General features: G+C 48.7%; 1 protein-coding gene across 2 annotated transcripts; it reads left to right on the forward strand.

Moving 5' to 3' along the window:
• Nucleotides 1-6,400: 6,400 nt before the first annotated feature.
• Nucleotides 6,401-19,762, forward strand: TBR1 (T-box brain transcription factor 1). 2 transcript variants are annotated; one of them, XM_053408123.1, is made up of 7 exons: nt 7,320-7,696; nt 8,969-9,123; nt 9,593-9,714; nt 10,380-10,538; nt 11,744-11,805; nt 14,897-14,977; nt 17,102-19,762. In XM_053408123.1, the coding sequence occupies exons 1-7, from the start codon at nt 7,371-7,373 to the stop codon at nt 18,066-18,068; spliced, it is 1,872 nt and encodes a 623-aa protein (XP_053264098.1). In that variant the 5' UTR covers nt 7,320-7,370; the 3' UTR covers nt 18,069-19,762. The 2 variants fall into 2 exon arrangements, with proteins under 2 accessions (XP_053264089.1, XP_053264098.1); XM_053408114.1 differs by lacking the exon at nt 14,897-14,977 and having other exon boundaries at nt 6,401-7,696.
• Nucleotides 19,763-24,010: the final 4,248 nt, after the last annotated feature.

Here is a 24,010-nt window from a genome sequence, read left to right on the forward strand (position 1 = left end):
CTTGGGAGATGAATGCACCTGATGCATGGCTTCAACATCCCTTTCCCAAATCACTGTGATTTACCTTGGAAAATAATTCACTGTGAAGCTAAAATTGTCCTTCAAAACAAAAGAACTACCACTTCCCTCTTCAGCTCTGGCCGTTTTCTCCCATCAGCTTAGTTTCATTTCTCAGAAAAGGTAGGGGGAAAGCTTGCGCATATAACTTGAAGGTGGGGAACCTCAGGTGCGGGAGGCAAATGCAGTCCTCCAGCTCTCTTCATCTGATGTTGGGACATTCCCAGGCTGCAGTCTTCAGTGCTGCCCTGTGGCTTCCTCAAGTGCCTGGCTGGAATGTTCCCTGGAACTGTCACAATGCCTTTGCTTGCCAGGATGGAGAGCCCCATCTACCACTGGCATATGCAGGGATGCCAACAGGATTTCCTGCACCCAGTACACTGCATGTGTATTGTTCCCCCTGCTGGTCTGCTATACCTTACAAGTTGGGTAGAACTGCTTTTTAAGTACACATGTTTACTCGGTCTAGCTCACCACACGAGGTTGCCACTAAAATGTTATTCACAGATCACACAAAAATAAGCATGCCTAAGGTCAGAAGAAGAGCCTCCTTGCTTTAACTGCAAAATTTCCAGAGTCCTGATATTTACAGCAAAATACAAAAACAAAGTCAAAGTTTGCCAACCCTGATGAAGAACAACGAGCAAGAATAAGAATCTATAAGTATGCAGAGTCTTACAAGTTTTAAGTGTCTGAACTACCAACTCTCGGCCTAGCCTATCACACTGGACTGTTGTGAAGATAAAAATAGGGAGTGGGAGAAGAAAACAGCGTACACAGCCCTGAGCTCCTGGAAGGAAAAGCAAGGTACATATATGCAATGGCAAGCAACTAATACTGTAAGCATGTGACATTTCACAACTCAGCTTGGAAAACTTCCTAAACTTGATAGTTCCCCCGCCCCTTCTAAAGTATAGCATAGCCTGTTAGAATTTAGATTGTGGCTGCTGCAAGGTATTTGATGATCTTAGGTTCTATTTTCTGGGTAAGTTTGTATTTTCTATTATAATTACTATATATTAATAAACAGCAATGATGACATGCAGACCAATGATGACATGGGTGGGGGGGTAGAGCGAGACATGGAATATTGGAGGAGAGGGGTCAATTTCAAGGAAGTAGCTTCCAAATCATGCCAAAAACAGCCAGTTGTGTTTTATAGTATAAAGACAGCTCACAGGGAGTGAATGAAATAATGTGGACACAGAGGAAAGAGCTTAAACAAACATATCCCAGTGCACATACAATCTTCCATCTGGCTAGCAGCAACAATAATGAGCTGCTCCTGTTTCTTCTGCTGTTCTTGGAGGCCTCTCTCCCTACTCCCAGGTGAGGGTGGTGAGCAGTCCTTCCTCTGTTTGCTTAGCAACAGCAATTAAGTTGTGTAAGCAAGCTTAGCAACAGCAGCTTCTTTGTATCTGGCTGATGGAATCTTTGAAATTTGCCTCCACTCTTTGCTTTCTAACTTTCTTCATAGCTATCTGCTGGACTGCTCTTTTTTCTAAATGAAAGTGAAGTGGTTCCCCCACTCCCAATAGCTTGCATCCTTGTGCATGTGTGCCCCCTGTATGCCCGTGTGAGCAGCCCTGAACATACAGTCCCAGATTTCTTATCAGGGAATGTGGCCCCCTGTCTAAAAAGAAAAGTCCCCCACCCCTGTTTAAATGTTTGGAAAGACCAAGGCCTCAGAACAACTTGGAAGCTTAAGAGTGTCCCTGATCATCTTTGAGACACTGATGCATAAATGTGAGATCATGACCCAAATCACGTGTTTCATTTAGTTATTTCGGATATGCACAGACCAGATATACACCACATCCACACACAAATACAGACATGGCAAAGCCTAGCAATTTGTTCTCAGACAGCTGGGGGCAAGGTGAATCTTCTTTCCTCCAAACTCAGGATAGCCACATGTGCCCGCCAGATCTTGGTGGACTACACCTTCCACCATCTCTTACCACTGGCAATAGTTGCTGGGGATAGTGTGAGTTGCAGTCAGTTCCCACATCCCACTGCAATCAATGGGCCAAGGTTGCATTACTTTAATAAGGATGTAAGGCTGCAAACCTACAACCCATTTCCTGGAACTAAGGCCCACTGAACCCAGCAGGAGTTACTTTTAAGTAGACAAGTGTAGGGTATAACTCATGGTGTCTCCAGCTACAAGAATTGGGCAGCAGGAGGAGAAAATTAGAATTTGTCGCCTCTAGCTCCTCGTACTATTGGTTTCCTTGCCAATAGGCACCAGCCTCAACTTCTAGTGTTACACTTGTCAAAACTACTTTTACTTCTGTTATAAGCATACAGGTTTGTATTTAGATCTTGCCTTCTTTCTTCTTCTACACCGCTCTAAAGGATCATTCTGGCACTCAGCTTAGATCCTAGCCCCACTTAGCTGGGAACAAGTCTCACTGAATTCAATAGGACTTATTTTTGAGTAGACATGGCCAGGATTACACTGTAAACCCAGTGTAAGTCATAACTCATCAGTCAGCTAAGAATGTGCTGTTTAAGCTCATCCAATTTTGCTACGATCTTTCAAGCCACTGACCCTCAGCATATGAATTGCTGCTTCCTGAATGCAACTCCTTGCAATGCAGGAATCCCAACTATATCATACATGACAGATAGCCCTCCAACCTCTGCTTAAAAACCTCCAGGGAAGGAGTCCACCACCTCTGTTGGGACTCTGTCTCACTGTCAAACAGGTCCCACCATCAGAAAGCTCTTGATGTTTAGTCAGAATGCCCTTCTTGTAACTTGAACCCATTGGTTCAGGTCCTAGCCTCCAGAGCAGGAGAAAGCAAGCTTGTTCCATCCTCCATGTCACATGCCTTTAGATATTTGTAGATGGCTATCATATCTCCACTCAGTCTCCTCTTTATCAGGCTCTACCAGGATAAGCATACCAATACTCCCTCAACTGTTCCTCATAAGACTTGGGTTCCTAACCCTTTATAATCTTGGTTACATACCTCTACACACATTCCAGCTTGTCAATATCCTTTTTTAATTGTGGTGCCCAGAAATGGACACAGTTCTCTAGGTGTGGTTTGACCAAGGCAGAATAGAGTAGGACTATTGCTTCTCTTCATCACATGAGCATAGCCAGGATTTTTGTTGGAGGGGGGCAGAACCTCAGCTATGGATTTTTATTAATTTGGGGGGCAGCTGCCCCTCCCTGCCCTCCCCCTTGGCTATGCCTAGGCTTGACCAGGACAGTATATTTCTATTACTGCAGCCTAGAATATCATTTGCAGACATAGGGTCTGGTAAGTTGTCCAGGAGTTTCTTCCCCTTTGCCCTTTGATTCTCAATATTATTGGACAATGGATGTGGCCATTTGCTGCTTGACTGTTGTCCCAAGAGAATCTTCACGATGGCCTCTCAAGCAAGACTCTCCATATGTCTCATACTTGCATTTTCCTTAGTGGAAATGATAAAATGCAGATAAAGGTTCTTAGCTGGAAAATATACAGCATGAGCAGCAGAGATCTTTGTTAAGGTATCTCTGTCCTGTGCAGTGTGAGAGAGTTTTCCCCTTATACTTTAGATGGTTTTCTGTACTGAGATAACCAGCTAGGCCCTGTAGTGTTGGAAGTTCCACACAATAAATTTCTGCTATGCAGTAAGAGACTTGTGCCACCTTAAAGGCTAACACAACTCTATTGGGGCATCAGCTTTTGCTGAAACAAACTAACAGGACTGCCCCTCAGGGAATGTACTAATGAATGGCAACTTAGCAGCATCATGCTGGAATTTCCCATTGAAACTTGTTTTTTTTTTTTTAATTGCATTAAAGGGCCACAACAGAAGGTTGCATTAAGTGATAATCATAGAGTGGAGCCACTCACACCATCAGACATGACTTAGGGCCATTGATTTCAAGGAGAACTTAATGGGATCCAGCTCAGGATGTTTTGGGAAACTGAAATTACCACCTTTCTCGCCTGGTTTGTACCCTTTGGATACTAGTCTCTGTAAAGGGCAGATAAGCCCATAGATACTCTTTTCTTAATGCATGCATTGCAAGAGGATGGATGCCTCAAGTTTATGTGTACTGGGATTTCTATGTTTCAGTTAATGGAATTGATTGGACAACCAGTTTTTAAAAGCCTTCTGCCTAACCTAAGGACTCCATTGTACTCTATAAAGTTTTAAGGTTCTCTCTTCCCCGCCCCCCCACCTGCCCCACTTTTAGTCCAGCATTGCAGAATATAAACAAGTTATGGTGATGTGGAATTAAATTGCATATAGCGTAAGATCAGCTAGGACGGTTAAAGGATGCACACACACAACCTTAAGAACTTTGAACCTCAACATTTCTATTATAGCAGGACTGGTCTCTTTTAATGACTGCCCTCCCACATTTTTCTCTGCAGATTTTTCTCTGCGTTGGAACCTGCTGAGCAGAACTTCTAGATTTTGGGAGAGGGGCTAAAAATAAAACTTGAACCCTGTCGAAATTCAGAGGGACGATATAGTTAAATAATACAGATGTGGTTGGAATGAATGTCAGGTCACCATGTGGAATGCCAGCTTCCCAGTTACACCAAAGTCTTATTCGGACTTGGATGCTTGAAAAAAGGAAGAGAAAAAGATGTTTATGGGAGGGGGCAAGGCGCTGAGCTTTTCCTGCAGTGGGTTTCAGCTTTTAAAATGGGAATACAGGAAGATGATCGCTTATAAAATATGGTCCGGTCTTCATTCCTCCCAGACTGCTGTCCTGCGATTGGTGGGATGGCGAGCCAATCGGGGACTGTCCAAAGCATAACACTGTAGATATGCTGTGCTATTGAAGAAAGTTATTTCTTCGCACCCTGTCTAAGGAGTGTGTTACTCCCTTTAGAATTAAAGAATTGTAAGGTTGGATGGGACCACGACTTTCATCTAGCTAGGCAGCTCTTACTTTGCCTCAGTGGCATATTATCCCCTTAAATCTATATTTTTTTAAAAAAAAAAATTTGTGTTTTCCATTTAATTAGTGACAGCCATTTTCAAGCTGGTATCCTAACCATATTCTGGTCTAGGGATTTACCCTTGAGCCTCACGGGGCAGGATCGCGCTGCATTGATTGAAAGGCAAAGCTCTCCTGATGAAACCAATGGCCTTCAAAGTGTTTAACTAAGCCTGGATTTTTAAAACCCGTCTCTCTCTCGCTCTCTTTTCAAATAAAAAAAAGTGTGTTTTAGAACATCTTTCCTCTGATTCTAGCAGCATGTTAATTTATTCCTACGAAATCCAGGTAATTACTTGTGACAACCGTCTTATTATCACAGGAGAGAGCTCCGTGTGAAAGAAAAATATTCAAAAATACCGAAGGAACACAAGCCTGAAGAAAGCGACGGTGCAGGGAAGAGAGAGGTTGAGGTGGGGGCTTTGGAGAATGTCGCTCTGACTGGAGATGGATGCCTCGTGCGCGGCTTGTCTCTGATAATCTCCCCCGCATGCACTGCGTGCAGATAAAATATTTATTTACCAAAGAGCCCGTAAACATCAAGGCAAATACATTAAGGCACTTCAAGCTTATGATTATTTCAAAACTGAAAGGAAATAATACTTTGGATGAATATGGATGGAGAAAAAGAGAAGGGGTGTTGTCCCCCCCGTTCCCTTTCTAACCCCAGGGTTGTAGTTACTTTTCTATGCTAGGAGCTGGTGTTTGTTTTGGACACGGGAAGGGCAGGGAAGGGAAGGAGGGAATTAGAGGGAAATAATAATAACTATTATTATTATTATTTGCACGAGGACAGTCCGGGATGAAGCTGACCCTGACACGTCCTGATATCATCTGGTACTATATTTTAGTGGCCGGCAGCGGCGCTTTTCTCGCGTGGTCAATTCGTGTTAATAGTTGAGAGTGAAGGAGGGTGGCCTGTCCAATCGCTGCACCTGAAGAGGTGGGGCCTCTGTCCAGTCTCATCCTAGGCTCTGGGCTCTGGGTCGCCTGCTTCGGATGCCAAAAAAAGGGAGCCAAAACTTGCGGTGGAAACACATTGTTAGGAGTCAGGACATCGCGGGTGGGCGCTTGGACCCCTGGCCTGTATGGCGTCAGGTGGGGACTGATCCTAAAGCCCAAATTCTCTCCCTCTCTCGTCCTTAAGGTGCTCTTGAGTGTCTTTTCCTCCTCCTCCCCCCCAACAAAAAAGGTCACACAGTTATGACAAACACAAACAACCTCTCACCACAGCCTTCCTATCCCCTTCCCACCCCCGCAATCATATTAATAATATTTATTTTATTTTATTTTTAAAAGTCTCTCTCCATCCATTTGCCTTGCTCGTCGCGACCGGGAGCCAGGTGATTATCCTAATTAATGTCTATCTAATTAAATTACAGTCAGCGGTGAACCAATGGCAGGAGCCGTTTCATGCGCTCCGCAAGCAGGGAGATCAAAAGTGTGGCTTGGCTGATTGCTGCGCGGTGTCAATTGGCCAATCTCTCCTCCCGGGGAGAAATCCGGGAGAAGGAGAAGAAGAAGGAGAAGAGGAAGAAGGAGGGAGCGCGGTGGTGGTGGGGGCCCGAGAAAAGAGACTGCAATCGTGGCTTCAGTTTGGGACCAGCCTTGGGTGGTGGGAGAAGCGTCTCTGGATACCTCGCCGAGGAGGGGCCCCAGGATGAGGGCCCGGCGGTGCTGGCCTTAAGAAAGCAAAGAAAAAACCCAAGCACCACCGCCAGGGCTTGCTTTTGGGGGGGGGAGGCGGGCAGGCAAATCGAGAGCGCGGGCTGGGTCTGGAGCGATGCAGCTGGAGCATTGTCTGTCGCCTCCGTCGATGATGCTCTCCAAGAAATTTCTCCATGTGAGCGGCGGCGGTGGCGGCGGCGCTTACGCGTCGGGCGGATCCGAGCTTGCCTTGCACGAGCATCCTCACCATCACCATCCGCACCACCACCATCCCGCCGCCGCCATCCTGTCGTCGAGCGCTGACAACCTGGAGAGGAGTTCACCTCTGAAAAAACTCGCCAGGGGGGGGATGACGAATCAGGCCGAGGCAGACAATTTCTCTGACTCCAAAGACCCGCCAGGGGACGCGCAACAGCAGCCACCGCCACAGCAGCCTCAGCCTCCGCAGCAGCAGCAACAGCGCGCCAAACTCTCGCCCGTCGTCTTGGACGGCGGTGGCGGTGGCGCCGCGGAGCAGTTGCGCCCCTCCTTCGATGGAGCGGCCGCGGCTGCGGCAGCGGCAGCAGCAGCAGCAGCAGCGGCGGCGGCGGCCGCGGCCGATCGCTACCTGCTCTCGTCGCCCGCGGCCGCAGCCGCGTCCAGCGCGCCTCCGACCGCCGCGTCGGCTCCCCCGACGGCCGCCAGCATGTTCCCCTACCCGGGCCAGCACAACCCTCACGCGGCCGCCTTCTCCATCGCCAGCCCCAGCCGATACATGGCGCACCACCCGGTCATCGCCAACGGAGCCTACAACAGCCTGCTGTCCAACTCGGCCCCGCAGGGCTACCCGGCCGCCGGCTACCCTTACCCTCAGCAGTACGGCCCCTCGTACCAGGGCTCTCCCTTCTATCAGTTCCCCTCGGCGCAAGCCGGGCTTGTCCCAGGAAAGGCGCAGGTCTACCTATGCAACAGGCCGCTCTGGCTGAAGTTCCACCGGCACCAGACCGAGATGATCATAACCAAGCAAGGCAGGTAAGCGGCGGCGGCGCCCGGAGGAGAGCGGGAGCGGCGGGATGGGGTGGCCAGGGCGGGAAAGGAATGCCAGCGAGGCGCAAGGCAAAGGCGGCGGGGAGGGTGGAAGGTGGAATAAAAGACGCAAAGGCAAAAACCAAAACAACCCCTTCGAACTCCAAGAACCTTTCCGCTGGAAGAGCTTCCTTAGCTCCAACCGACTTTCCTTCCTTCTTTGGGGTTTGCTCAAAACTTTTCTTGTTCTTCTTTACGCACACGCCTTCTGCGTTTTTCTTTCCTTTTGGACAACGCGCCGAGTACCAGGAACTCGTCGAGGAATTCACACCAGCGGCTTTTTCTTCTTTTCTTTTTAAGGCACAAAACAAAAAAAGAAGTGACCTCCTTCTTACTTTCTTTTTTTTTACCTTCGGGGCGCTTCTTATTTTAGTACGCACCTTTTATCGTGCAGACCTCAATTGTTTTCTCCCTCGATACAAAAATCTATTATTATTATTATTATTATTATTATTATTATTATTATTATTATTATGTGAGTCTTCATTCTACTTCAGTTTTTAGCGGGCGCTGCGCTCCGCTGCCGCTGGTTTCCTCGCTTTCCCCTGGCGACCTGAGAAGCGGCTTGTGCCGGAGAGCGGCTTGTGCCTTAAGGAAAGCGGGAGCCCGGTGGCCAGCAGTTTAGGACAGGAGCAAGACATTTTGCAACCGGAATCGCGCTCGACCGGTTGCATGTTTTCCCCGCGCTCCGTCCGGATCAGAAACAGCACGGGCCTGAAAGTAAGCTCCACTGAAATCACCGGGATTTGTTTCCGAGCAAATCTATTTCGAAACAAGGGTAGCTGCTATTTATTCAAGCCATCGCGGTTCGGACCAGAGTCTGACTGCCTGGTGGCAACCCTGTTTCCTCGGAAGGAGGTCTCGTCCATTTCAGCCGACTTTACTTGGAAGCGTGCGCTTTAGCCTTGTGGCTTAAGGAGAAATACGCAGGAAGCTGTTATTGCCTTGGGCGCACGATCCGAGAGAGGGAGAGAGAAAAGATAGCAAATGTGCTCATTCAAAACTGAGGTTCCGTCCCGGTCCGATGAGGTCCGTTTAGCCAATATGAGGAAACTACAGTCTGCAACTCCCTAAAGCGGAGAGCAAGATCGACGCTGGCTTGGAAGAAATCTAGTGAGAGGTGTGCGTGCTAGGGCATCCAAATGTATTTTAAAAATATTGTTATTGTGATTATTTTTCCTCCATGTAAAATCTCTTTCCTCCCCCTCTTCCAAACAGGCGAATGTTCCCTTTCTTAAGTTTTAACATATCTGGTCTGGATCCCACGGCTCACTACAATATTTTTGTGGATGTCATCCTGGCCGATCCAAACCACTGGAGATTTCAAGGCGGCAAATGGGTGCCTTGCGGCAAAGCGGACACCAATGTACAAGGCGAGTCCTTCCCCAATTAACACGTTCGCTCCCCCCGTCTCTCTCTTCTCCCTCTCCGCATCCACACGCGCGCACGTCGCTTAGGTGAGAAGGCTTAATTGGAGCCTGGCTGGACTGCCTTAGACCGAGGAAGCGACGCCAAGGAGGGCGGGTGGGGTGGGGGACCTGGAAAGCCTGGTGAGGAAAGACAGAGTGGATTTATTCTCTCTCTCTCTCGTGTGTGTGTGTAGAATGGCTATTTTAATCCTTCCCCGCGTTGAGATTTTTAAAATCAAATAAAGATGAAGCGAAGGGGAGTAGCCGCGGCTCCTGAGCGCTGTCAATTTCCACTGGGGAATTGAATGGAGCCATCTGTGAAGGGCTTGGGGAGGGGGCGCAGGAAAGAGGCGCACCTCGTGTATTGCTTTCCAAAGTGGTCTCTCTCTCTTGTTGTTTTGTTTTCAAACGTGTCCCTTCTGCCTGCCTTCAGGAAATCGAGTTTATATGCACCCAGACTCCCCCAACACAGGAGCCCACTGGATGCGCCAGGAAATCTCCTTCGGGAAGCTGAAATTGACTAACAATAAAGGCGCCTCGAACAACAACGGGCAGGTCAGTTGTTGCGCCAGAGAAAAGGAGGAGGAGGAGGAAAGAGGGACTTTGATTTCTTTTATCCCTTTGCAACCTCGCCCCATGCCGATCTGCAGCTCTGACTTGGGACTGCCTTAGAACCCGATCGACTTCTCGCTTGTGGATCCTAAGAGATCCCCAACACCACCTTCATTCGCTTTCCAATTGAGCCACCTCATTCACACCGTAAGGGCGGCGGATCATAGCATCCCCGCACCTTCGTCCAATTTCCCCGCTTTTGTAACAGAAGCCGAGTAAGAGCTGATCTGGTTTCAGTTTCAAAAGAACTGAACGGATCCACCGAGCCACCGCGAGGGAAAGGAAAAGGCAAATAGGCGGGATCAGGGAGAACAAAGAGGGGTATTGGGAAAGGCGAAGGAATCCGCGGTGGATCTCCGAAGGTGAGCTGGGCGCGAAATTACTAGTGCGATTGGGGGGGGGTGAGCGGGAAAGAAAGATTTCGGATCAAAGCTTGCTCCTAGACTGCTGGCTCCCAGACGCTGCGAGAAGGCTATCGATCCCCGGTGGATCTTGCTTCCCCTTTCTTGTCCCTCTTATTTCCCTTAAAAACAACCGCGGTCAAGCCTGGGCTCTTGTCTCCCGCACCCACCCGCTCCAAGCCACCCTTTCTCTCTCTCCGCCCGCAGATGGTGGTCTTGCAATCCCTCCACAAGTACCAGCCCCGCTTGCACGTGGTGGAGGTGAACGAGGACGGCACGGAGGACACCAGCCAGCCCGGCAGGGTGCAAACCTTCACTTTCCCGGAGACGCAGTTTATCGCCGTCACCGCCTACCAGAACACCGATGTAAAGAGCTTTTCGTCTGTTCGCTCCGAATCCCGCTCTGAATTCGGGACAGAGGCCCGCGGCGGAGGGGTTGGCAGGAAGACAGGGATCTCGGAGGGCGAAGTGGTGGCGTGGGTTCTCCATAGCTGAGCTCAGTTATTGTGTCCCTAACTCTGAAGAGCATCTTCAGGGATCGCAGGGCAGCCAGTTCCGCGATTTTCAAATATATATATTATTTTAAAACGCTAAAAATCTTCCCTCATCCCAAAGTAGGGAGAATAATTAGATGTTCCAAGGAAGTAAAACAAACAAACAAACACCAGCTTCAGGAGACCAAAAACGGCTTTCAGCGTTTGTCACGCTTCATTGGCCACTTGATAAGTATTATGGCAATTCTTATATGTACGGTTTTAAGACACAAACACACATTTGAACTGGCTTTGCCCGTGTCTGTATGCGTAAGAGAAAGCGGTAGGCGTCGTGTTGCTGGGGCGCTTTAGTAAACAGCTTTCTTTAGGCTACAGTCCAACCCCCACTTCCTTGGGACGAAGCCCCATTGTACTCAATGGAACTTGCTTCTGAGTAGACGCGGCTAGGAGGCCGCTGTTCGCGCGTCCACCAGCTCTGCTTGAATGGCTCGGGTTTTTGTTTTCATCTACAACTCGTGCCAGTCTGTTGGGTCCTGGCGCTGTAAATAAAGCACGTGGCTCGAAGTGAGCTGCCTTTGCAGCCCGATCCTGAGCCGAGTTTACTGGGAAGTCGGTCCCCCTGAGTTCAGCGGGGCACTTGCTGAAGTGAGGGAGCCCCCATCCGCGCGCGAAGATAAGTCATTTGAACTGCTGGATCACACCGGTTGAAAAAAAAGGGAAGTCTAGCGTTTCTAGACTGAGTTGCAAAAATAACTGTATTTGAAAGTTGATTTAGAACATTTTAGCCCCTCAGGGTAATGAAATTCATCGGTGGGAGGATATAAACGCGGGTTGGCGTGTTCTTTAGTGCTGCTGATACTATATTATTGCTATGACTATTATTCCCGTTCCTGTTAGGGTGGCAATCCGAAAATGAAACAACAGAACCCCCGCTTTAAATGATGGTGATCTTGGGTGGGTTTTATTTTATTGGATGGTGATGTTGGGTGGATATTTATTTTATGGTGATGTTGGGTGGGTTTTAGTTCAACTATCCAAGAAAGCACCTCTGACTCTTGCTTTCCCTCCCCTCCACAGATCACACAGCTGAAAATAGATCACAACCCTTTTGCAAAAGGCTTCCGAGATAACTATGACACGTAAGTCAACTGTGGACTTGAGTCTTTTTATTCTCTGCTGGCTAGTAGTAGGGAAATGTTTAGATCGGGGTAGCCTTTTTCACCTCCCTTGAAAAGAACGGCTCCGTTAAATGTTTGTTACCTTTTTCCGGCTTCCCCAAAGAGGAACTAACCCTGGGCTCCTGCAATCCACTCCGTTTCTCTCCCCCACCCCCTTTGGCGAGGCTGCTGTATGACTAGGACTTTGGGAGTCTTCCGCACCCCTAGCAGGCGCTGGCAGAGTAGGTCGTGCGAATGATGCTCCCAGAAGTGCGCGCAGGTGGGCACACGCAGTTTGGCCGTCCAGCTCACATTTTGGTGCATGACGAAGCGGGGGGGGGGAGTGCAGGCTCATCTCCTTTGCTTACCCGATTCCCAATTGTAACAGTTGCACTTTTGGAGGCGTGACTTCAGTTCTGTGGGTTTACTCGCAGGAGGGTGCGCTGTGCCTATTGACACAAGACTTGTGAAAGAAGGGGCAGGTTACTTGTGCGAAGAAATGGCTCTTTAAACGACCCCGAGTGCTTTGTGTTAGAAATAAATACTGACCTAACTACCTTCGTATCCCGCTCTTCCTCCAATCACACAACAACCTTGTGAGGCAGGTTAGGCAAAGGAGATCAGGAGAGGGGGCCCGGCGATCTTAGCGAATTCACCGGCTCTGCGTGATCCTAAAGTCTGACTTCAGCCAAATGCAGTGATCGCAAGCTTCCTTTCTAGAGAATAAGTCAATCAAATGGGACTTACTTAGAATGAAGTAAATGCGCTTGGAGGGGCGCTTTTAAAACCCGAAAAGTTATCACCTGTCTTTAAAACAACACCCCCATCCTCTGACACTCCTTGGATTTTGCTGTCTAAAACAGCTGACTGTAGTCATTGCTTTGAGATTTGGCTGATAGCGGAGTGCCCCTTGTACAGACAAATTGATCAGGTGTGCGACGTATTCATTTCCAAACAAAAGGAGAGGATAAGGAAAGTTCGGCAGACCCACTACTAGAATTTTATCTAATCAGAAGTTTGCCAAGCAAGACGGTCCCTACTCCCCCACCCCCACCTAACTACAAGTCAAAGGAAAAGGAGTGTTAACAAAAGCGAAAGAAGAAATGGCTACAAAATAGGTGATGCGCTTAGCCAGGTTTTCGAGTTATCCAGAATTTCTCAGCCGGCGGCCCTGAAGAATCGCTTTAGAGTTCGCCTGTTCCCATAGGGACAAAGGCTGCCCCCGGGAGAAGACCTTCGGCTGATGTTTGCTTGTCTCTGTTCCTAGAGCCACCAATTATCCCCAGTTTTGCCTCAAATTGTGAGATGTGCTTTTTTAGACTTTTCGCAAAACTGTCGGTGATTTCCCAGGCGCCCTGATTTCACCTCTAGGCTTCGCATCAGCGAAATCGATTTTAGAAAGAACCTGACTCTTTGCTGCCTCCTGTGACCCCCTCCCCCCCCTCTCCAAAACCAGCACCCCCCTTCCTCAAGATCCTGACTCATCCTCGACCTTCCTCCTCTGTCGGGAAGACACCAACCACACGCAGATCTGTGGACTGGTTTGGTAAAGGGGGCAATGTTGCGAGAGGGGCTGCCATTGCCATTAGACCTTTGGGAAAGGAAAAGCACCATCTGTGCTGGGAGAAGGCCGTCTGGGGCTGATGCTGGAGACCCAAGAGGACCCCGTAAGACCAGCAGCGCAGCCCCACGTGTGCGCGCGTGCGTGTTACTCGGGAGTAATTCCCGCTGTGCGCAGTGGGGTTTCTCCCAGGTAAACGTGCAGAGGATGGCAGGCTGATGGAGGCTAGTCACCAGGAGGCCCCGAGGTCCTCAGGGCTGTAGAGGAAAAAGTATGCTGACCCTGCCTGTGTTCCTTGGGCCTGGCTTTTGGAAAGGTTTACCTAACCTTCCAGACATGTGCTGCAGAAATGTGCCTTGCCTGGGGCCTGAAGGGACCCTTTCCTCGGCTTCTTCGTCCTGCTTCAGCGGCGATTTAGAAGCAACCTTTTTAGCTCGCAATCCACAAACAGCTTCCAAGAGGGAGTGCAAATCCGGACAGGTAAAGTCAATGGGGGAGCTAGCACAGGACAAGCAACACTGAAGTCACTCTCCAAGGTACTGAAATTTGTTGGAAACAGATGCTGCATCGCCCCTTTCTGGGCGGAGCAGGAAGTTCCCTAAAGCCCAAATCTGACCTAGAATGTACAAACAGTTCCCTACATATGGTGAAGGGTATTTGCCACTAAAGGCTTTATTTCCCCTTCCTCCAGGCGCGCAATAGCAATTTCCCGCAGCGGCAGGGGACAACTATCCCTTAACGCGCTCCAACCACCCCGCTCTCTCCCTTCCTCCAGCTTACAATGCAGGATTTATTTCGAAAGTTCCTAGAGATTTAAATCCATGCGTAATGTAAACAGCCTCGACCGCAAGGAAAAGAAACAGGTGGCAAGTTAGCAAGAGTTAATCAGTGCGGGCCCTTCCCTCAATTACGGCGACAGAGTCGTGCACAAAGCCATCATACAGACGCAACAGCAGCGCGCGGAACTCGGTTCTTGCTGGCTTCCCGCGCTATAGATCTCCTCGTTTTCCGTTCCACCGTTTCTTATTAGCAACCTCGGGAAGAGAATAAAAGGGTGTGATCGTGTGCCTGCCCCCTCAGATGATCGGAGCGGTTGCAATTGAACGCCGCCTGGCTGGTCTCTGCTCGCACAGCCGCTGGCGCTTAGCTCGTTAAGCAGCCTATTCAGGGAACCGCTCAGAGGCTGCCTCGCCTGCTGTTTGCTACAAATGGCCCCGGAGTACCTGTTGCGTGTATTTGGGCCTGCGTCGATTTACCCCACTGGAAGGCTTATTCTTGCAGGACGGGTGGGGTGCTTTGTTTAAAATAAAATGAAAAACCAGTCTTAACCTTTTGCACGCTGTTGGTTTCCGTTTTATGGTAATAAATAAATCTGGCCAGGGAAAAAAAAAAGCCCAGTCTAGTTCTCCCCACCCCACCCGCCCTCTTTAAAAAAGGACGCCTTTTAAAACAAAAGTCGTACGTGTACTTTAGTGAATCTGACGTAATCCAATGTTTCCTTGTCTGGGTTAGTTATCAAGCAGACGAGGACTCAGTTGATTGGATTCTGGGCTCCAAGCCAGGCAGCGATCCTCTTCCTCTCTGGATCTCCAGGTGCGCTGCCTTGTCTGAAGCTCTAGGCTTCTCCTTATCCACGGGGCTCTGTTGATTTAAGGGGTTAGAAATGCTGCCTTTTCGTGGGGTGGTTCCAGGTTATTTTAAGGGTTCTGGGCCCCTTGGGTTTTGTTTAGTTTCTTGGATCCAAGGGGCAGAAATGTAGACTTCCCTTGTGCTAGTTTCTCTCGGCGAAATAACCCCACTGGATCCCCTCTCCCATACATTTGACTGTCCAGTGAAGTTGCTGGATCCAGTGAAGTTGCAGGGACGTCCTGAAATACCGTTTTCTGGAAAGGGAGATTCCTTGCACTGTATAAAATCGTGTTTTGCAGTTTAAAAAAAATTCGCATAGTGATTTGAAGCTTGTAGCTCTTTCGAATGAGAATTGTGATTATCTAGAGTAAGCAGCCCACCCCCCTTAAGAGTAATCTGGTCACGTCATTTATTTAGTCCCTTCTGACCCTGCAGTTTTCAGCACTGACTCTTCCTGGGCTCCTCTGTCCAGCTGTTGCTTACTGCAATCCTCAGAACTAAATCCCGTTGAGGTCAATGGGGACTTGTTTCTCCACTACCCATGTTTAGGATTGCAGCTTCAGGTTCTAGAATCAAAGGTTTTTGGGTTGTTCATTTCATGGAACCTCTGTATTATGACTATAATAGAAAACCAGGTGCTTTCTTAGAGTTCGTGTAGTCGATGCCTCCTTACTATAATCTCCTGGACCTCCCAAGAATCTAGCTCTACCCCAAGCCAATGGTTATAGAACTACTGCTCCTGGATACCTCCTGAGATTTAATCTCTGGTCTCCTTGATTCCCAAGGACACATATTTTGTTCTGCCGATACCTCGCTCAGAGCCTTAGACTTGTCAAGAGTCTAGAGACAAGAGGCCCTAGAGAGGCCCTTATCCAAGGTCCTGAAGATATTGCAGCCTTATTCTCCCTTATTTGTGGTCCTTATGTGCGTAGGACAGCCACTTCCAGATGCTTTGGACTACAACTCTCATCAGCCCTAGGCTGAGGAAGACTGCCCTAGGAATTATAGCGGTGAACTCCCCCATCCTTCCCAAGACCCTCCTATTATCTGCAGCCCAACAATCATTTACAGGAAATTTGGGGAGTGGGGACCCAATCATTCCAAGATCTGTCCATTGTATTTATTTCTTTTTGGAACCCAACGGTTCTTAACTGGCCCGAATTCTTCATTTTAGAGCAGAGTCTGGTGTTTGACTTTTTATAACTTAAGAAAGCTCCTGAGCTGCAGCCCCACATATTTTTTTTTTCTTTTTAAGCCAGATGAGAAGAAATGAGCGTGGGACAGAGGTTGATTGTCCTCCCCTCGTTAAAAGGGAGGAGAGTGGCAACCCTAGCACAAAGCCCACCTGGGAAGTCAGGTTGTCACCTAGCTGCTCTTCTCCTTTATGTGCGTGGTGGGGGTGCGGCTGCAGAGAAACTTGACGCATGCTCAGATGCCTTGACGACTTGATTTACGAGATTAACTTAATCCAGGGATTGGAAACCTGTGAACCCCCCCCCCCCAATTTTCATCAGCTGACCAATGGCCATGCTGGCTGGGACTGATAGGAATTGGGAGTCTTGGAGCACCTGAAGGGCTGCTACCTCCCTAACTACAGGAGGGACACTAGAATCCCATAGGTTGAACACTAGTCACGCATACGATGCTGATCATTAAGACTTCAGAGAGGCCTGCAAACGCCCCCCCCTTTAACCACCACAACCCCGTGAGGTAGGCCAGAGGTGCCACGACAGGCATAGGAGCCAACTCCTAGGAGTTGAGGGGTCTTCACCCCCCAAAAAAAATATTTGAGGGGGCCACTTCCCCAAAGTTGATGAGCATTGCCATTCAAATGCTGTGCATGCACCATGTTCACATGATCGATTATGCAGGGCCCTCAATATTTTATTCAAGTTGGTACCCCTGACGACAGTGACGCCCAGTGAGTTGAGCAAGGATTTGAACCCCGAAGCGGCTCTCTTGACGTTGTTTTTTTTGGGGAGGGCGGCGGTTAAAGGGCGGCCACGTTGCTCTGCGTCCTCTCTCCCGCCGACTGACCAGTCACCCACACGTCTCCCTTCCTCCTTCCCGCTCTCCCCTTCCCCTCAGGATCTACACGGGCTGCGACATGGACCGCCTGACCCCGTCGCCCAACGACTCCCCTCGCTCGCAGATCGTGCCGGGCGCCCGCTACGCCATGGCGGCCGCGGCGGCCGGCTCTTTCCTGCAGGACCAGTTCGTCAGCAACTACGCCAAGTCCCGCGGCTTCCACCACCACCATCATCACCACCCGGGGGCCGGCGCGGGAGCCGGCGTGGGCCCCGGAGGGCCGGTTCCGGAGCGGGGGGTGCCTCACCCCAACGGGCTGCTGTCCCCTCAGCAAGCCGAGGAGCCCGGCGCTCCCTCCCCTCAGCGTTGGTTCGTCACGCCCGCCAACAACAGGCTGGACTTCGCCGCCGCAGCGGCAGCCTCGGCCTACGACCCGGCGGGCGATTTGGCGGGAAACGCCGCCACCCTGTTGTCCTACGCGGCGGCCGGAGTCAAGGCGCTCCCGCTGCAGGCCGCCGGCTGCACCGCGCGGCCCCTCAGCTACTACCCGGACCCGTCGGGCTGGGGAGCGCGCAGCCCGCCTCAGTATTGCGCCAAGGCCTTGTCGTGCTGGCCCAACGGCGGCGGAGGCGGAGGGAGCAGCTCCCGCGCGGGGGGCAACCCCTATTTGCCCACAGGGGCCGGCGGCGGCGGCGAGGAGCCTGACAGCCTGGCTCCCCCCGAGCGCTCCCCCTTGGTGGCGCCTCCGCCGCCTCCCCCCTCGGCCGGGCAGCCCCCCGAGGACTCGAAGCCCCCGAAGGACTTGTCCGACTCGAGCTGGATCGAGACGCCGTCGTCCATCAAGTCCATCGACTCGACCGACTCTGGGATTTACGAGCAGGCCAAACGCCGGCGGCTCTCCCCGGCGGGCACGCCGGCTTCCGAGAGCTCCTCGCCGCTCAAGAGCGAGCCCGCCCTGGCGCCCAGGGACTGCGACAAGACCTGCGCCAAGGACATCGGCTACTACGGCTTCTACTCGCACAGCTAGAGAGGCGGCCCTTTACCTCCCCACCCCTCACCACACATACATACCCCTCCCCTCAACGGTTCTCCTTTCCCGCCAATTCCTTCCCGCCAAGCTTCGGCGCCTGCGCGAGAGGCTGGGCGCTTAGTTAGGCGCGTCACTCGAGCGCCTCTCTTTCTCCGGGAACCTGCGCACGCGCAGTCAAAGCACCCTCTCTTTCGCTGCCCTTCCGCTTTTTCTCACTCACGCACGCGCGTTAGGGCGCGAGCGGCACATCGGCGCACAGAACCCACTTTGGCTTCGCAGTCGGGGGGGGGGGTCGGCACCCCCGACGAGAAATCGTTGTTTCTCTCTCTCCATCTCTCTTTCCTATCTGAAGTGGTGATTTTAATCGCTTCGCCCCTGACAAAGGCAAAGGGAACATAGGGAACGCTCCCCAGCTCCCACCCCCATGTTGTTTGTACCCAGGTCCCCAAACTCCTGCAGGGAGAGGTCAGAGGCTTCCTTGATCCGTATTAAGTCACTCCACTTAAGGGGGTAACCCATTCGGATCAAGGCAACGAGAATCGTGACCCCGTTTAGCCATCTCAACTGGTCCTTGCAGTGAAGATGGTTAAAGGCTGAGAGTGCGGATCCTAACCTTCATCCTAAAACTGCTGTCCTATGCATACAGCTTTGTTTGGGAGGAAACCCCTTCCTCGCCGCTCAAGCCTAGGACTATTTTGTTCGGAAGTCAGTACACTGTTCTCATTTGGCTTACTCCCAAGTGACTGCGAACTGGTCTGCATCCTGAGTTAGGATCGCCCTGGCAGTGGTTTGGATACCAACCCGCCCAGGTAACAGTTATTCTGCGGAGCACAATGGGACCTTTTCAGCGCCATGAAAGCTAATTTCTGTTAGGGTTCGCACAGCGCCCTCCAGTTGCTTATCCAAATTTAATGCTTTTAAGGCTGCAATCCTAAGCGTCCTTACTAAGGGTCCTGGTACTTTACTCGGCAAACGCGGCTGAAAAGACAGACTTGCCGATGGTTTTGAGTCTGCAGACTAAGCCCACCAGTTTAGCCTATTTCGTAACGTTATTTCGCGCTCTCTCACTGTGAAAGAAAAAGAAAAGGGACTCAAAACTTTCTAGAAGGATGTTAGTGGATTTAGTGGGAAACTTCTTGTCCTTAGTTGAGACATAAATATGCGCATACTTGCCTGTATTTAATATCCTGACAAATTGATTTTTAAATATTAAAAAGGCATCTTCCTCTCTTCTAATGTGAGCTGGAAGCGGATTCCCAAAACAGTGTTAAGGGAATTAAACTACAACAATGAAATGAACACAACTAGGCAGTAATTAAAGTTAATATGAATGGATCCAGAAATTCAGTTAACACTTCTGTGGAAGTAAGTTTCGCAGAAAAGGAAAGGACTCGTCGCCTATTACACTTGCATAAGAATGGTGTGTGAATTCCACTTACCTCCGTCTTTCTGGATTGTGGATTGGTGGTTTAATTGGCACCTTAGTCTCAAAGGGGTTAAGAAATTGAGTCCTTTGCGCATGATCCATACTAAACTTAAAACACTTTTAACGCCCCGTATGAGATCGTTAAGCGAATATTTCGCACATTCTCAGGGAGATGAAGGGGGGAGTGTAGTGTGTAATTTTGCATGCACTACCATTTTAGGGGAATTTGAGTTCAAGTGTACGTGGCTAATTGCTACAGTTTCGCAGCTGACGATCGACCGTATGCTTATTTAGAAGCAGAGCCTACTGTGAATTTGCAGTGGGACCCTATCGAATTTATAGGACTGCAATATTGGTGGGAGATGCACAATAACTTCTTTGGGAGCGATCTAGTCACGTTTACAGCACAATCCTAGTTATACTTACTCGGGTGTAAATTTCAACCCCCCCCCCCTTGTGGAGGTGCATAGGCTGCAAAGAATAATTCGCTTAAATCCCTCTAATTGAAATCAATGGGGCTCTTTAGTTCGCGATCCTATGTGCACTTACTTGGAAGTAAGACCCATTGAATTTAGCGATATTTCCTTTCGTGTAACTACGCATAGGATGTGGATGGATCTAAAGTGTGCCTACAACCCATCTATTCTCTGTTGCAGAAGTTGCACTCGGATCATGAACAGGTTGACTAGTAAATCCCACCGATTTCCAAAGAGTTTTCTCCGATTCTGTGTCACTAGGATCGCTGTTTGCAAAGCGTTATGTACACAGGTGGCCAAATCACAACAATACCAACCACCACCAAATGTATAATACTAATTATAAAAAGTATCAGTGGGGCTTCCTTTCACATAGGGAGTGCAGTCTCGAAACAGTTGTTAGGTGCTTTCAAGCCTCGTTTAATAAATCAATGGGTCTAACAACAGCCAGAGCCTATACTCTATTCCCTAGAAAGCAACAGTGCAGTCTTATACGGTGCCTATCCAGAAATAAGTCCCAAGGAGGTCAATGAAACCTACTTTCGGGCAAGTGTGTATGTATAGGATTATAGCCGGCAAATTCCTCTTCACTCCAAAGCATTCTAACTCCGTAATAAGCATGCTTAGGATTGCAGCATTTATAAACAGCCCCGGATTTCAATCTTGAGCGCGCTTCTCCCCGAATTTCTTTTGCTGGGCATGTTTAGGACTAGGGTACTGGAAATAAAGATTAAGAACACGGTTCAGCTCAAGGCTATTGTTTTGCACACCCTTACACGGGAGCAAATGTTTATTTGAAATCGGTGGGATTGTAGCGATGGATATGAGTGTGCTGTAAATTAAATCAACTGTTTAACATCCAGTTGATTCTAATGCGCGGGGAGGGGCGAGTTAAGCATGTGATTACTGGCTAAGAATGTGCTTAACTCTGTCAGTGAAATCTTTGGGATCTACGGCGTAATCCAACGCCTGGACATAAACCCTATTAAGATTTTAGTTTGTTTAGGCAGCGCTTTATAAGTGTGAGCACTCCTTCAAGAAAAGTTAGCTCAGATTAAGACCGATCTAAATGCCCACTTTTCAAGCAGACGATCAGTGAATAATGGGGGGATTCGTTGCAAACTTATCCCACTGATCTTCTTGATTTTAATCCATATTTACATGCACCACTATTCTTTTCTCCGTCTGCCTCCTCTGCCTGCTCTTCCTCCCGAGTCCATTGCTGGTTCGCCTAGAGAGGCCATTCAGTTTCTCTCCCCCCCCCCTCTCCATTCTCGTCGTCCCCTTAACCCGCTCCAGTTGATTTCTATTGCTGTAAATCTTTGTAATGAACAAGCTACAACCGATAATAGACGACTGACTTGTTGGTACCCATAGTGTAGTCCAGTGAAGATGACTTCGTGAGCTGTACATTTTAAAATTGCATTTAGTTTGGATTTTTTTTAAATTTTAATTTAATTTATATTTTTAATGGAAAAGTAAGTACCTGAAAACAGCCTTCCTGGGGAATAATAGACTAGGTGGTGCCAGTTAAGAGTGGTTTTCTTTTATTTTAAAAGAAAAAAATCCTGTTAATTCGAGCATTTAATACCTGACCGAGTTCCACCCACCCACCTAAGACCCTTGTTGATGTAGAGTAGCCAGTCTTCGAATTTTTGTGTAGGAAATCTATACCTTTTTTAAAATATGGGGGTGGGAAGGGAAAGAACCTTGGAATATGCATCAGGCAAAATTATGTACTTTAGATTTCAATCGACAGAGGGGCGGGAAAAGTTCCCAAATAGAAATTCAGGGTTTTAACCGTGTGTATATTTTTTTGCTCTTCTGTAAATGATTGTTGTGATTTTTTTTTTAAAAAAACAAGCCAACAAAAAAGGAAAGAAAACAAAAACAATATTTGTTCCTGTTATGTCTGTGCACTTGAATACTTATTTCTACAAGTTGCGAACTCCACTGGAAAAAAAATGTTTTGGTTTTTCGCCCGTTTGTATTGTCTGTGTATACAACAAGCATAATAAAACCTGGCAAAACGTTAAGACGGTCTTTGAACACAACACGCTGCCCTTTTAGGAAATTTTGGCAAGTCGAGCAAGGAAAGGTGTAGTAGAGGCGTCCGATCTCTGCTCCCCCTCAAGTTGTTTCCTATCCCACCTCCGGCCTCTTTTGCGACATCGAAAATTAACTTGTTTTTGTCCTTCTCACTTCTACAGTCTCAGTTTTACGTGCTGCTTCTTGGGCAAATAGCTTGGTTTCCTGCCCCGCCGCGCAAGTAATTTTTCCTGCAGTTAGGAAAAGAGTGGTGGGGTTTGATATGAATCAGGAAGTCAGTGACTTTTAGGGGAAAGTATGATTCTGATGTTGCTGCCGGATGTTTTGTTTTCTTGTCTTTAAATAGAATGCCAGGAGCCACCGAACTCAGTTGCCATTGGCTCCATCCAGCAGGATGCAGATTTTGTTGGTGGGGTAACGCTGCTTGGAAAAGAGAGCGTGGTGCAAAGGTTGTTAGTGAGCAATCTGTCTCGGTTTTCCCTTCTATATCCCACTGGTTGGAAGCAGTTTCGTTCTTTTAGACTAGACTCGTCTTCTTCCACCCTTTTCCTATGCTAGAGACACGGCCGACTCCTCTGGCTCAAAAGTCTCTCCGCCCAAGGCGCTAAGAAGGCAAAAGGTGTGTCTATTTATTTCTATGCAGATTTTTGAACCACACTCGGAAAGCATCTGAAAAGGCCCGGATCCGTCTCCTTCCTTCCATTGCGCATCCCCTTCCGAGAGTTATAAATATCCTCAACAACTTGAGACTGTCATGCTGCTTCACCGATTAGCAAACCTACCTGGTTTCCTAGATTTCAGGCCACCTGAATACTCCCAGGAACTATTCGTCTTATATAAACCAGAAAACTCTAACATTTGTGGAAATATATATAATCAAAGATGTAAACAGAACCTCGAGCGAGTCAGACTCCGGCTGCTGGGAAGTTTCCAGCGATGCTACGACTGGCCACTAGGCGGCTCTGCATGGTTAATATAGCTAGTTTGTCACGAAGCGCAGGATGTTATTACTGTTAATGAAAGGCCATATTTAAATAGAGGAACAGTGGAACACTCTCCCCACACCCTGCTTAAAAATGTGTTGTATTATTTACCAGAGGCCAGGTATTCTAAACCGCCACAGATATTTCAGGAAAGTATTTTCTGCAGTCCAGAAGCGACAGAAAACAGGGAGCGCCACAGCTGTTTAGAATTATACCGTTGCAGTTGTTACATTATTAACAATAATTATATTCAGCAATTCGCTTAACTGCTATTGTTGATACATATTCTGTGGTCGTCTAGCCATCTCTCAAGGGCTAAGCACAATTTGTGATAGGATCTCTCTCACACAGCATTCTTAAATTGCACATCGCTTGAACTTAATAAATCCTATTACAGCAGGTGACTCATGGTGCGCAAAAGCACTACGAAACTTTATCTTGTATGCCCTTACGATGAAGTAAGTGACCTTTGTTCCACTTTGTCAATAAGCACGGAGGAAGTGGCTTTTATAAAATGCGCCTCGTTCTTCCAGGTCTGAAGCGCTTGTCGGAATCCAGGCTCACTCTTGTTCAAACACTCCAGCTCTCCAAATTGCAGGCCACACGCTGGAAGAGGTGGTAGTGGTGGTGAGGTGGCTGCCTGCTTTGTTAGTGACGCTGGCATTGCGGGCAGCCTTAAGGAGGAAAAGCAGGAGCCTTTGGGGTTCTGATTTGTTGTTGTTAACAAAAATCCAAACTAACAAGATGCACTTATTTAGTGCAACAGATGTTCTGATTCAAATCAGACGTGTTTGTGGTAGTATATGGTAGCCTGTTGCAGCAAAGGTGCCTAACGTGTTGCCAATTGCTGTTTGGAGAGTAATACCCACATGAAATTCATACCTTGAGGCAGGCACACAAGTTACAGGTAGGTAGCTGTGTTGGTCTGCCGTAATCGAAACAAAATAAAAAATAAAAAAATTCCTTCCAGTAGCACCTTAGAGACCAACTAAGTTTGTTATTGGT

This window comes from Podarcis raffonei, chromosome 1 (assembly GCF_027172205.1).
Source record: "Podarcis raffonei isolate rPodRaf1 chromosome 1, rPodRaf1.pri, whole genome shotgun sequence".
Lineage (NCBI taxonomy): Eukaryota > Metazoa > Chordata > Lepidosauria > Squamata > Lacertidae > Podarcis > Podarcis raffonei.

Excerpts from the sequence above, each read along its gene's own strand:
- TBR1 (XM_053408114.1), top strand. The coding sequence starts at position 6,801 with ATGCAGCTGGAGCATTGTCTGTCGCCTCCGTCGATGATGCTCTCCAAG. Across the intron at positions 7,697-8,968 it reads ATCATAACCAAGCAAGGCAG|GCGAATGTTCCCTTTCTTAA; the intron begins GTAAGCGGCGGC and ends TCTTCCAAACAG. Across the intron at positions 9,124-9,592 it reads AGCGGACACCAATGTACAAG|GAAATCGAGTTTATATGCAC; the intron begins GCGAGTCCTTCC and ends GCCTGCCTTCAG.